This window comes from Schistocerca americana, chromosome 2 (assembly GCF_021461395.2).
Source record: "Schistocerca americana isolate TAMUIC-IGC-003095 chromosome 2, iqSchAmer2.1, whole genome shotgun sequence".
NCBI lineage: Eukaryota > Metazoa > Arthropoda > Insecta > Orthoptera > Acrididae > Schistocerca > Schistocerca americana.
This window is the reverse complement of record NC_060120.1, coordinates 355,834,101-355,847,259: the sequence shown is the minus strand read 5'-3', so window position 1 is coordinate 355,847,259 and position 13,159 is coordinate 355,834,101. Positions and strand designations below refer to the sequence as shown.

The 13,159-nt window shown below is 37.5% G+C and overlaps 1 protein-coding gene across 2 annotated transcripts in view; it reads right to left on the bottom strand.

The window, feature by feature from the left end:
• The window catches only part of LOC124594780 (actin-related protein 5), a 207,769-nt gene that overhangs the window by 129,946 nt on the left and 64,664 nt on the right, over window positions 1-13,159 (bottom strand). For both annotated transcript variants that reach the window (XM_047133186.1, XM_047133187.1), the window contains exon 5: window positions 4,943-5,161. In XM_047133186.1, coding sequence (XP_046989142.1) covers window positions 4,943-5,161 — 219 coding nt within the window. The remainder of the gene's footprint in view (window positions 1-4,942; window positions 5,162-13,159) is intronic.

The following is a 13,159-nucleotide window of genomic DNA, read 5'->3' as shown; positions in this document are numbered from 1 at the left end:
TACGGACCTAGATGGGGGAGGTGGCAATGTGAGCGTCGGACCAAGCTGGGGGGGGGGGGGGGGGGAGGTGGCAATGTGAGCGTCGGACCAAGCTGGGGGGGGGGGGGGGAGGTGGAGACGGACTGAGAAAGGCGGTGAGATGCAGATGGACCTAGACAAGGAGTGAGTTGGAAATGGACCAAACCCGGAGGAGGGGGAGGAGATGTGCACAGAGAGGGAGGGGGAGGAGATGGGCAGTGATGGGAGAGGAGGATATGAATACAAAGAGAGGGAGTAGGTGGTGAACAGGTAGGGTGGAGGAAGTAAGAGACTGACAAAGAGGCGAATGAGAAGGAGACGGACAGTGAAAGGAGTGTGAAGAGGAGATTTACAGAGAGATTGGTTAGTAGGAAACACACAGAGAGAGGAGTGAGGAGGAGGAGAGGCACAGAGAAAAGGCATGGGAGCACATAGAGTAACAGAAGGCGGGAATAAGCAAAAATCTGGACATCTGCTAATACTGGTATGAAGTACCTTTTGCCACACTGTGTACAGCATCCTGGAATATCTATGTAGATGCAGAAATGAGGAAGACAAACAAAAACAGTAGACTGTGGTGAGAGAAGAGAGAACCAAACAGTTCAAATAAATCCGGACACAGCCAGTAATATTTCAGGCAAAATGCACTCTAAGATATTCGATGTATGAAATCAATTCTCCTCGTTCTTAATCTTAGGTGTGATTATGTCCAAACAAACACCGGGATTGGCTTGGCTCTAAAACAACTGGTATTCCTGTCATTCACACATTCTCTCAGTTTTATTCCTCTTTCCAACGGTACAAAAAACTCACTGATCTCAAAAGAATTAAGTTTTAACATCAACCAAATAAACAAAAAATATTATTGTACACTTTGTGAATGTATCTTGCAGTTATTGATCTCAACAGAAGAAAATATAGTATCAGCAACAGCTTACAAATGTAAACTGTGATCCACTAAGGAACTGATAGTGGAACGAGAAAGAAAACGCACAGGATAAATGAATGCGGCAAATAACAAAATCTCAATCAAAACAAGAAACTAATCAGCTGTTAAAATGTGTTTTTTTATCATTTCAATCATTATGTCAGTTTGTGCAGCAGAAAAAAGTAAAGGTTTGGTATTTCATACAGTTCATTTAATTAGTGAACGTTAACATAGCAAACTATCATGATGCAGAATATGACAATAAATATTTTTTATTTGTTTGACTTTTGCACAAACAAGAGGTAAGGAGTAATTACATACACTACTTTGTACAGGCATGTTCTTCCATTCCAGCAGTATAAGAAGTCTTCACACAAGAAATAGCATTAAAGTGCTGTACATGTTAGACGAGAGGCAAAGAATGTAGTATCAGGCAAATAAAAATTAACTGGAGTTAAAATTAAGTTGCATGCTTTCATATTGTTCATGATTTTGTTAACCCTCTAAATTGGCGTGACGAATATATCTGTCCACTCTCTGCTAATTCATAGTGTATTTTACAGTTATATTTGTCCTCTGCATTATGTAGCAAGTAGCTAGTGAGAATTATGAGTTATCAGTCTGTTCTTGAAACTGTGGTATTAGTTGAGCTTCGTTCACTAGATGGCAGTTCTCTTCGGGCAATACTTGGAGACAGAGCAGTTGCTTTTACAAAGTGACAATAATTTCAGTGAGAGTTCTGGAAATTTTCAAGATATGGATGTTGAGGCTAATGAAAGTAACTTCGATTCAGAAACATTTGACGACAAGACACTACTGTAGCAGATGGTACATTGGCTATTTGTACATGATAGTTCAATTTGTGATCAATATTTGTTCAGTGTTGGTAGTGGTACAGTTGAGCCCTCAAAAAAAAAATGATGTGATAAGGAGTCTTGTGTGTTTTGTGGATTATGCTTTGTGCAAAGTAATAGTGGAATAGATGAACTTACATGAACATAGTTTATAGCTTCTCATCAGAATTAAGCAGCACACTCCGAGGTTCACAGTTGGCAGGATACTACAAGGGACGATGTAAAAACACTTTTTGGAATGCTCATACTTCAAGAAATTCTTTACATATCAGAACACAAGATGTACTTTTCAAAGAGAGAACCAGTTCACACGCCTTTTTTCAGGAAACTGATTAGCGAAAACCAGTTTCACCTTTTATTGGAATTCGTCCACTTTGCTGACAATATCTCATACAATCCACTAGGCACTGTCAGCAGAAAACTATTCAAAATTCACCTGTTTATGGAGCACCTGCAGTGTAGTTTCAGATCAGTATATGTGCCATAAACGTACATCACAATTTTCAAATCACTGTTGCTCTGGAAAGCATGGCTTGGATGGGCGCAATTTATTCCGTCAGAATGCAACAGATTTGGCATCAAATTCCCTAATTCTATAAAAGCAGCTCTAGGTATGTATGGGACTTTATTGTTTACACTCGAAAGGACATTAATTATGGTAGCCACTATCCAGAAGGGCAACTGGTACACCAGTCCAGATTTGGTGGACAAACTATCCTGCAATAACACCGACATTGTCAGCACAATGCGGCAAGACAGAAAAGGGTTCCCTGACACTGTAAAAAAGGAAAAATTTAAGGTAGAAGAGGACATAACAGGGTACAGAGGCAAACAGATGGCAATGAAATGGAAGGACAAAAAGAGATGGTGTTATAATAAATGAAAAGTACTAGTTTGCTTTTGTTCTACAGTATTACTTTTATTGCGTTAACTGGTTTTTGGCCTACAGGACCATCTTCAGACATTTACGGAGTATTGTCACCAAAGAAGTTACAATGTTTGTAAACAACACTGAAACAGATGTTAGACACCAACACTGAAGCAGAAACATACAGCAAGTAACATCATTGACAGTGTGGTGGTAATGCATGTAAAAAGTAAAAAAATTGAACAGTAAATAAAAAAATAAAAAGGGAGTAGACAGGGAGAAACTAACACAAAATAGGAACAGCATGTCTACATTAATAAACAAAACTAATAAAATAAAATAAAATTAGTACTTGAGAAGGCTACTTCAGTGGTATAAAATGTGGAGAATGATATAAAAAACCAATTAAAAGAAGAAAGAATTATCAATGTAACTAAAGAATATATAGGGAACTTAAGCAATATCAATAAGATACACAGAAAAGAATAAACGCGGCAAAATGGAGCAGTGTGAGGGAACATACTGTAAATGCAATCTTTGAGAGTGTGGTAGTACTGCATTTTAAAAGGAAAAAAAGACTGAACAATACACAAATACAAAAGGAGGAAACAGGAAAAACATTAACACTATACTCAAAACAGTGATTATATAACAGTTTGCAATAAATAAACAGCAGTTACATAATTACTATCTTGAGTATAATGTCAATGTTTTTCCTGTTTGCTCCTTTTATATTTGTGTATTGTTCAGTCTTTTTTTTTCTCTTTTAAAATGCAGTACTACACACTCTCAAAGATTGCATTTAAAGTATGTTCCCTCACACTCCTCCATTTTCCTGCATTTATTCTTTTCTGTTTATCTTACTGATATCGCTTAAGTTCCTTATATATTCTGTAGTTACACTGAATTATTTCTTCTTTTAATTGGTTTGTTTATCACTCTCCACATTTTATACCACCTTAACCAGCCTTCTCAAGTACTAATTTTATTTTATTTTATTAGTTTTGTTCATTAATAGAAACTTATGTAGGCATGCTGTTCCTATTTTGTGTTAGTTTTTCCCTGTCTATTCCCTTTTTATTTTTATTCATTTACTGTTCACTTTTTTCTTTTTTACATTGCATTGCCACCACACTGTCAAAGAAGTTACTTACTGTATGTTTCTGCTTCAATGTGGATGTGTAACTTCTGTTCCAGTGTTGTTTATAAACACTGTAACTTCTTTGATGACAATACTCAGTAAATGTCTGAAGATGGCCTTGTAAGCCGAAAACCTGTTAACACAATACAAGTAATACTGTAGAACAAAAGCAAACTAGTGCTTTTCATTTTTTATAGTGTTGTTCTACCGAGAGCCGATGGAAGATGCAGTTAACAAGATGTTACGCTCTGCGCCTTCCATGATGATACATTCTTAAATGTAAACTCAAGTAGGGAATCGTTCAAAAGCCACACGTTGTCACTGATTACAACAAGAATATAGGAGGTATGGATAGGTGCAACTGAGAGTTGCACGGCTACAGCTACCAGATGGCCAGGAGCAGGCTGGAAAAATATTATCAGAAGGTATTCCACCACTTGTTGGAGGTTGTATACTTCAATGCACAAGAAGCATGGTGGCAAACACAGCAAATGAGCTTCATGATTAGTCTTGGCGAACAGTTAGCCTTATATTCACCACAACAAGAGAGATCAGTAGGACACCCACCTAGAACACCGAAAGCAACACACCTTACAGCGAGGCATTTTCCATACCTTCTGCCACCCACAACGAAGAGAAGACTGACAAGGAGATCTGTGGTGTGCATGGCAAAAGGCCTTCGCAAAGAGCCTTCATCTAGTACACAGAATGCGCAGTTTCCTTGTGTGCAGTACCTTGCTTTAAAATGTTTCACACTGAAGACGACTGGTAATATTGTGAAAATAAATATCATTAACTCCTGTAATATATTTTATTCATTCCCAACCATCATCAATTTAAATTCAAAAATGAAAACTTTTATGTTTTAGAAAAATACACAGCACCATCGTGCCAGGGTGCGCTTGTGCATATTACCTGCTGAGGAAGAGATGCGTGCATGTGAACTACCCATTAAACAGGTGATGGGCTACATCAATGGCAACAGGAAAAACCTCTCTGAACATTAACTTTAATAATGTTTCACTTTCATGCAGAATCAGATAAAAACACACAGAAAATAAATGCAAGAATTTCAAAACTTTGCTTGAAATCAACAGCTTCCAACGTTATTTACAGTAATTTCCATTACATACCCTCTCTTCACGCTTTCTAGCGTTTATCTCTGTGAGTCTACGGGCCAGCTCCTTTCGGCGTTCACGTTGTTGCTCTGGTGTAAGACCTGTTGGTGCAGGTGGTGCTGTGTAAGGAAGTTGAATGCGGATGACATTTTCTTCATAGTAATCTGTGTCAGCCCACAGAGAAAGTTGCTCAGTGTAGTCCGATGCTACACTACCAAATCTGTGGATTATCTCCTGAAATATATTCATGTAATTATTCAAGTTGCTTCTTCAAAGTTTACAGTTATAAAGGTAGAGTACACAACTAATACTTTTAGTACAAAACTGGAATATTCTAAACAAGAACAAAAAAAAACACATCAGAATTAGAAACCACCTACATTGTATTCTGCACTGTGGTCAAATATCTACTGTTTTACTGCAATGCTCTCAGCACCCTAAATACTGAATGGGGTGGGCTGGATACAGTAGTTTCTAATAAGTAACTCAAATTAATATCCATGTGGTGTTATCAATTGCAGTAAACAGTATTACTAATAATTAAGAAGCAAGGTGAAGTGTGTTTTTTGCTTATCAATCATTTGATACTATGTAGTCATGAAGCTAAGGAAACGGTTGCAAAGCATTACTTAATGATTTACACTACCACCCTCACTCAGTATCGAGGCTGGAAATGAGATTAGATCTAAATACCCTTGTGTGTGAGGGTCTGTTTAAGCCACAAACTGTCTAACTACAATGGCTGTCCAGCAAAGTAAATTATGAAACTATCTCATATATGGAGGAGAGATGTAGTGGGGTGATTTCAGAATAGCTGTGTTGTCCAGCTCTGTCAATTTTGCAGAAAGATTACTGAACTGTTGCTTGCCCATATCTGTAAATCAAAATGGCCCCTGTCATTGAAAATCCTGCTGCTCGTGAATTAGTATTATAATCCATTTTCTGGCGTGAATAATGTGAAAGCATATGCATTCACAGTGGACTTTGTGCTGTACACAGAGTGAATATTATATGAGAGAGAGAGAGAGAGAGAGAGAGAGAGAGAGAGAGAGAGAGAGAGCTGTAAGAAAGTGGTGCCATCTATTTCAGAAAGTAAGTTGAACATCCACAATGAACAAAGAAGCAGATGATCATCTGTTATGATATATGAACTTGTCGCAAAGATGAACAACAGAATCAGGGAAAATCATTGGTTCACAATTCCAAAATTATCAACCAGTTTCCGTCAGGTATCACAGGCAGTGTTGGATGAACTTTTAACTGATAGGCTTGGTTATCAAAAATGTTGTGCACGATAGGTCCTGAAGCTTTTGATTAACATCCACTAAACAAGGGAATTAAACTGTTCTTCCTTGAGATAGGAAATTTTCATGTCGCCCATATTCAGTTAAAAATTTAAAGAAAAATATGCTTATCATTTCATGCGAACTGTCGCCTAATGGATTTTATCATGGCCAAGTACAGTGTAACATGCTAGAGGCAGTTCCAAGTCCAACTCTCATATGAAGGACAGTGTACACTTTAGCAGTGGTATAACACAAGTCCCAACTTCCATGTCAACCAACACTCAGTATCGTATGAAAGTCAGATCCCAGCTGCCAATGGAGTTGATTTGAGTGGAATGTTCCACACTGATCCTCTCATTGTCTCTCTAGCTGGTCAGTCCTCCAGTTATCCTTTACATCTTATCAAGCTCACTTTTTAGTGAGCAAAACTGTTATTTTCTACCTGAGCGACATCAAATAGGCCACGAAAGCATATGATTTAATTGTGTCTTTTTTATATGATTTGTGTATTAAAACGTTGTTTTTCTGTATAATTCATACCAAAGAGTGGAGATCTTGGCAGTGATTCATCAGTGTTCAACCTACGCAGCAAATCAGCAGAGCAGGCCCCTAACCACAAGAGTGCTGATGGTCCGCAACAGCGAGAACATCGCGTCCTCACTGTCAACATCACCTTTATGTATTATTGTAAACTTGATGTTTAACATGAATTTGTGAAAATGTATTAGTTCGCAAGAAGGTCTTAAGTTTGTATGAGCATTGTATGTCATGTTGATGTCTTGTAAATAAAAAAGAGTGTTATTCAAATAAGTCTATTGAAGAGCATACTAATTGTACCAACAAGCTATACGAAAGTTACTGAAGTTGGACTTACTTGGAGAAAATGTTTGAAAGTCAATATCTGATGCATCTGAAGGAACAATAGGTCTTCAATTATTAACAAACACTGTTTTGGAGTTATTAGTAAGCAACTTAATTTTGAAATATGATAAACTCAGAACCTATATTGAAAGTGTTACCAATTTTACGAAAAGTGGCTGAAGTGTAGTTTGGAAAGTTAAAAGAGTACTGAAAATCTTAACTTTTCTAAAGTGACTAAATGTGAACAATACAGTGAACTAGTTTATTTAATTTCTAATGCGTAAATTTGATTTTGGTAGTAACTCAGTAGTAATACCAGACTAATATGGTTACACGAATGTACAGCGATAGAACCTGTGAAGCTTACTTATTAACTATGTCAGATTAGAGGTGTGTGATAGGAAAGTGGACATGGGATTTTTAAAGAATAACAAATTTTAATCTTAATCACAGATATTAACTGACACTGAAGAAGGAAATGCAGTACAGCTGTTAAAGAGTATCTTTGGCCAATTGAATTTTATTGATGTGATGTGTCACTGTTTAGTGAAACAGAAAAGCAATTCTTACACGACGACAATGATTTATTTGAAATTTTAAAGACAGTTCCCTCTCAATTAAGCAGGATGATCTTGTTATATACACTAGCAGTATCTGGAATCTATTTCCTATTAAGGAAAATATAAATTAATTATGAAGAAATTTTCACGAGGTGTTTTCCCACTGATTAACATGGTCATATACATTAACAAAAAAGCCATTTGAAGAATATTAATTTTTAATACATCTGAAGAAAGAGTATAATGTCTTATCACATCCAGAATACACCATCTGGGCTCTGTGGGTTATTGAAGAGACAGGGGCATTCAATTATCCACATCAAGTAAGAGAGTATGTGACCAGTCGAGGACAGGACATCAATATTTAATAGTGCATCCAGGCCATCTCAATATTTATTAGTGCACATCTTAAATATGTTCCACACATCTGTTAGTTTACTGGCAGAATTGATAAGGAGTCCAAAAACTGTTGCCACACACTCCTTTTGCTCTTATTAATTATACAGTGGCATTCAGCCCTCATCACTCAAAAGACTGTAGTTCTCACCAGATAGCCTCTACAGGTCTTAACACCAATCGTCAATTGGAAAACTGTAATTATTCTGTGTAGAGAAAGTCCGTCACACAGCTGTCCAGAATACTTTGGCGTGAACACAAGAATAGATTAATGTAACAGGATTAATCCATAGTAGTGATGAGGTGTGTGTTTTGTCCCTATTCAGAACATATACTTTCTATCAAGAGGAAGTAATGGAGTAACAAAACAAACGTTGAGTAGTCATCTCTACAGAGCACCAACTGGCAGTGCAATCGTGTGACAAGGTTGGGTATTATTGTCTACAAAATCATTATGGGCAGTTAAATACTAAAATAATCACTTTATTCAGCACATGCTATAAACAGCAGTTGTTTGTAAACTTAACGTTTACAGGAAGAGATGAATCGTGGTATTCATCATTTACAAGGATAGCAACACCACATTCAGCCCTCTCTCTACTGAGCTTATCCATTCTGTGAAGACTATACAACCTCTTAGAACACAGGTGTCAGACACTCTAAAATAGGTGCGTTTAGGTAAAAGCAAGGGATTGTTTGTAAATGAAACAGTTTCTCCAACCAACTCCTGAACCTGTCAATGCTCTATTGCACTACAGAAGCCAATTTAGTGTTACGGCATTACCTTTATCCTTTGGCTTTTGCCACATTGGCAAGATTATGGTGGTTGGGTGTTTGGATGAGGGGACTGGCAGTTCCCTTATGCATACTTTAAATTATATAAAATCAATAGGCAGAGCATTGCCTGACAAATCAGTCAAATTCAAGTCAGTGAGATGTAATTAAAAGAAGGGATTGGTTGATAGAACACATTCTGAGACTTCAAGGGATCAGGAATTTAGTATCTGAGGAAAGTGTGAGGGCTAAAAATCGTAGAGGGAGATCAAGAGAAAAAGACAGTAAGCAGATTCAGAAGGATGTTGGTTGCAGTAGTTATTCGAAGATGAAGAGGCTTGCACAGGATATAGTAGTGTGGAGAGCTGCATCAAACCAGTCTTCAGGCTGACTGCTACCACAACAACAACAACAACAACAAACAGATATAAGGTTTCAGCCTAATTTCCCTGTCTCTGACTTTGCCATTTAACACCCCTCCCCCTCCCCCTTCTCTCTCTCTCTCTCTCTCTCTCTCTCTCTCTCTCTCTCTCTCTCTCTCTTTCTGTGTGTGTGTGTGTGTGTGTGTGTGTGTGTGTGTGTGTGTACACATGCATGCACACACACTTTCCAAAAAATGTGAAACTCCTATTTAGCACAGTATTCTAAAATCCCCATTGTTAGCTACAATTTCAAGACAGAGCCACAAGTAAAGCACTGTCTGGTCTCTTATCTTAAAATAAAACAAAGTATGGTATACTGTGTTCTGTACGCAAAAGGCACCACACAATGGATGGTCCTCTACTTGGAGGAAGAAGCCAAGTACCATCACACTGTGGCTTGTACATATACAAGTGAGAAGGATTTAATTCCATCCTAGTAGCCAGAAGGATGTATACCATAACTACAGTTTATTATCCATTGCTTAGCACCCTTTGTTGTAGCAACCCTTTTTTTGTTTCATTTGCACCTAATTCCACAGCAATGTGGAAGCATGAAGACACACTGCACACTGAGCCACAGATTTTTCAGAACTTCCTTCCCTGGCTGCCACATCTATTAATCAATTTCTCTTAATTCCTAGGTGCCCCGGTACCCATTAGAATGACACCTCAATTCCCCACTTTTGTACATGGAAGAGACCATTATGGATATTCTGGATTACTTTATCTGCTGGCAAAAAGTGTACAGATTGAAGGTCACACACAGTCACAGCATATAAGGAACTTTGTAATCCAAATACAATGCATTCACTCCACTGACCTCAAGATTTCACATACTTTAATTAGTAGGCTGAGCATGACACAATCAGGGAAAATTGCAGAACATGAAGAAATGCAATTTCTCCTGTACTTCAATAAACTGAATTAACCTCGGCCTCTTTAGTAACCAAAGGAGTAATTGGTTACAGTCCTAGGTTTTGGTTGGTAGTTGTCCCACATCAACTGACACTATCTCACACTTTGTACTGAACCCAGGTGTCATTTCCTGGAACAATTCCTGAAAATTTGTTCCATGGATGGGCAAGCAGTGCTTTGATATGCCAGTGATTCTGGAACAGCTAGAAACCCATATACCTGAGCCATTTTGAGATGCTGGCTATAATCTGTCTTCCCCTCTATTTTACTTTGATTCTGCAACAATCAGACTTTGAATATGAGACTGTTAACAGAGAAAAAACAGTTTATTGCTAAGCAAATTTGACCATGTTGCCCTATACAAAAATGTGTATCTGTATTTAAAGAAAATATCAAAGTTCCTCAAATTTATGTGGAAAAATATTGCTGTAAAAGGTTAAGCATACAGATCATTTTACTTCCTAACAACGCCTAGACTCAACCCTGCTCACATTAACATTTAAATATATTCTACTTTCGCAGGCTACTTACTGACAACAACAATGCTGTTATGTCTCCTGATCTCATATGTAACTACACACATCTTCTGCAAATAAACCATATCAATGTTCACTGCTACCCTATCTATCAATGTAACACATCCAAACTCATAAACCATCACTATAAAAAATTATTCAAATAATTTTGGTGCACCGTATCTACACACGACCAATCTGTGAGAACCCCAAACAATGACACTTTACCCGCATACTGGCGTGTGATCAGGAGTGCTTGGGCATCGTTGAACATAAAAATAGCAAGACAATGCCCTCACTAAAAATAAAAAAAAATAAAAAAAAAAAAATAAATAAAATGCACTCAGCTCGAAAAGTTACAGAGAATAAGCGATGCTTAAGTGGTGCGATTTACTGTGTCATACTAATACCAATGGCTGTACCCCTTAAAAGTTGTCAGATTATACGTGATAGCTCCCAATCTCAGTGCAAAAGCTGTGTGTGAGGTTAATTCTTTAGGCATTATGACCAGCCTGATCATATCAACCTGATGCCCTCATGATTTATAGCGTTAATGATTGTGTCATAAGAAAGTCTCCCTGCAAAACCTTCCAACTAAATCGTGTCTCTACTAGTAATGTATCAGGAAAGCCTTTTGTATAACAAACTCCCGAAGGGTCACATTGTCAATGATGGAATGATACTTCCTCAATCCTGGTAAGAGTGGTTAGGAAGGTGTTTGGTTTCAGTATCCAGACCTGACAATGACTGATCATTTGTTCCTAATTCTTCCCTACACAGCTTACAAAGGCAACACTTCAGTCACTACTGACACCCATTAAGTTAATCACTAGTTTGAGAAGTAGGCCCAAAACTGCCTCCTTTCACGAGTTGGGAAACTGCACTATCTACCAGACTTTAGTGTAAAATTTTAGGGAGATTTTCTTTGGTTTATTGTCAATGTAGCAATCATGCAACGCTTGATTTGTTTGCAAAAAGGTGCAGAATCATATGCCTCAGTATCATCTGGATTCAGCTCTCATATGGATATACTGTCTCCCTAAACAGAGATACTTTTTTCTGACAGTATACAGTAGCGGTCGTCACTTTATTATACAAAAAAAATAATAAATGTTTAGATATGTGTAAATAACAAGATTAATTTTTCGGTGTGTCAGACAAGCACAATAAGCTGAGCTATGCCTGTAAATGGGTAAAGAATCTTTTCACATTAGTTTCACATAAACAGAATAGTCTTTCTGTTGTTGATGATTTATGCTTACCAATTAATAATACCACATCTGATCGCCGTATCCACATACAAAATCATGACCTTGTCCATCATTTGTTTTGTAATCGGATCTTTGTAATAACTCGAAGTACACAGGTGGGCTTATTGGATTTTTATATATTGCAGTACCACTTGGAATAAAAACTCAGTTTATCACTGGTGAAATACCACTATATTATTTCTTCTACACACATCAAAAATACAGACTTTTTACTTATTCTCACAATCAAAATGAGTACCACCAATTACGCTCTAAAATAATGTGCGTCTACCTTTGTTCATTAACAGAGAGTGAGTCCCTTCTCTTACCAAAAAACAGGATATACATCTTGTGTTTTTTAACATTTGAAAATCAATAATACATGACAGTAGGTGCAGGCTCTATGCTGGGCTATTGCTTCACCTTCTCTCTTTTCCTTTGGGAAAAAAAAGACATAAAAGCAAGAAATGCAAAAGGTACATCGCATGGAGAAAGAGCAACTGCATATTGAAGGCATGATGCCTGACTCATGTAAGTGGCAGCAATTGTCTTGGTAAAACAACAGTTTTAACAGCAATTTTTCTACATACTGTGTAGGGACAACCCTCTTTCAGTGCAGCTGCTATGCAGGGTGGTCAAAAACAGTCTGAAATGCTTGTAAGTGCATTTCAGGAGAGGTTGTGCTGGAAATAATTGTTGATAAAAAAAATTTATCATGTTGTGCCATTTCTGAGTTATTTAACACTGAAGTTAGCTAATAAGGTCATTGCACACGCAAGTTCAACCTGTCTGCCAAGATGGTCGCTAAACATGTTCTTTGCTTGGTTTCCTCAAACTGAACAAATGTAGCATTTACTCATATAGCTTAGCACTTCCAAAAATGGCACATTTTAACTGGTAATGAGCACTTGAACAAATGGTAACTCACTGCATTAGCGCATTTAGCATGTGCAAGTGGTTGAATTTGCACACACAATGACCTGATTGGTTAACTTTAATGCTATATAACTCTTAAATTGCACAACACATCGATTTTCTTTCTGCACTGTTATTTCACAACACAACCTCTCCTGCAACACCCTTAAAGCTTTTCAGACTCTCCTTTGCCAGTCTTTCACCTCGCAACCTGGAAGTCTGCAAGGTTCTCTGTAGGAAATCTGTAGTTAAACCTCTGCAGAGCCACATATCTCTCCACAACTGCCGAGTAGAAATCTTCATTCCAACAGCGAATGTGATATATCTGGAGCTCGTTG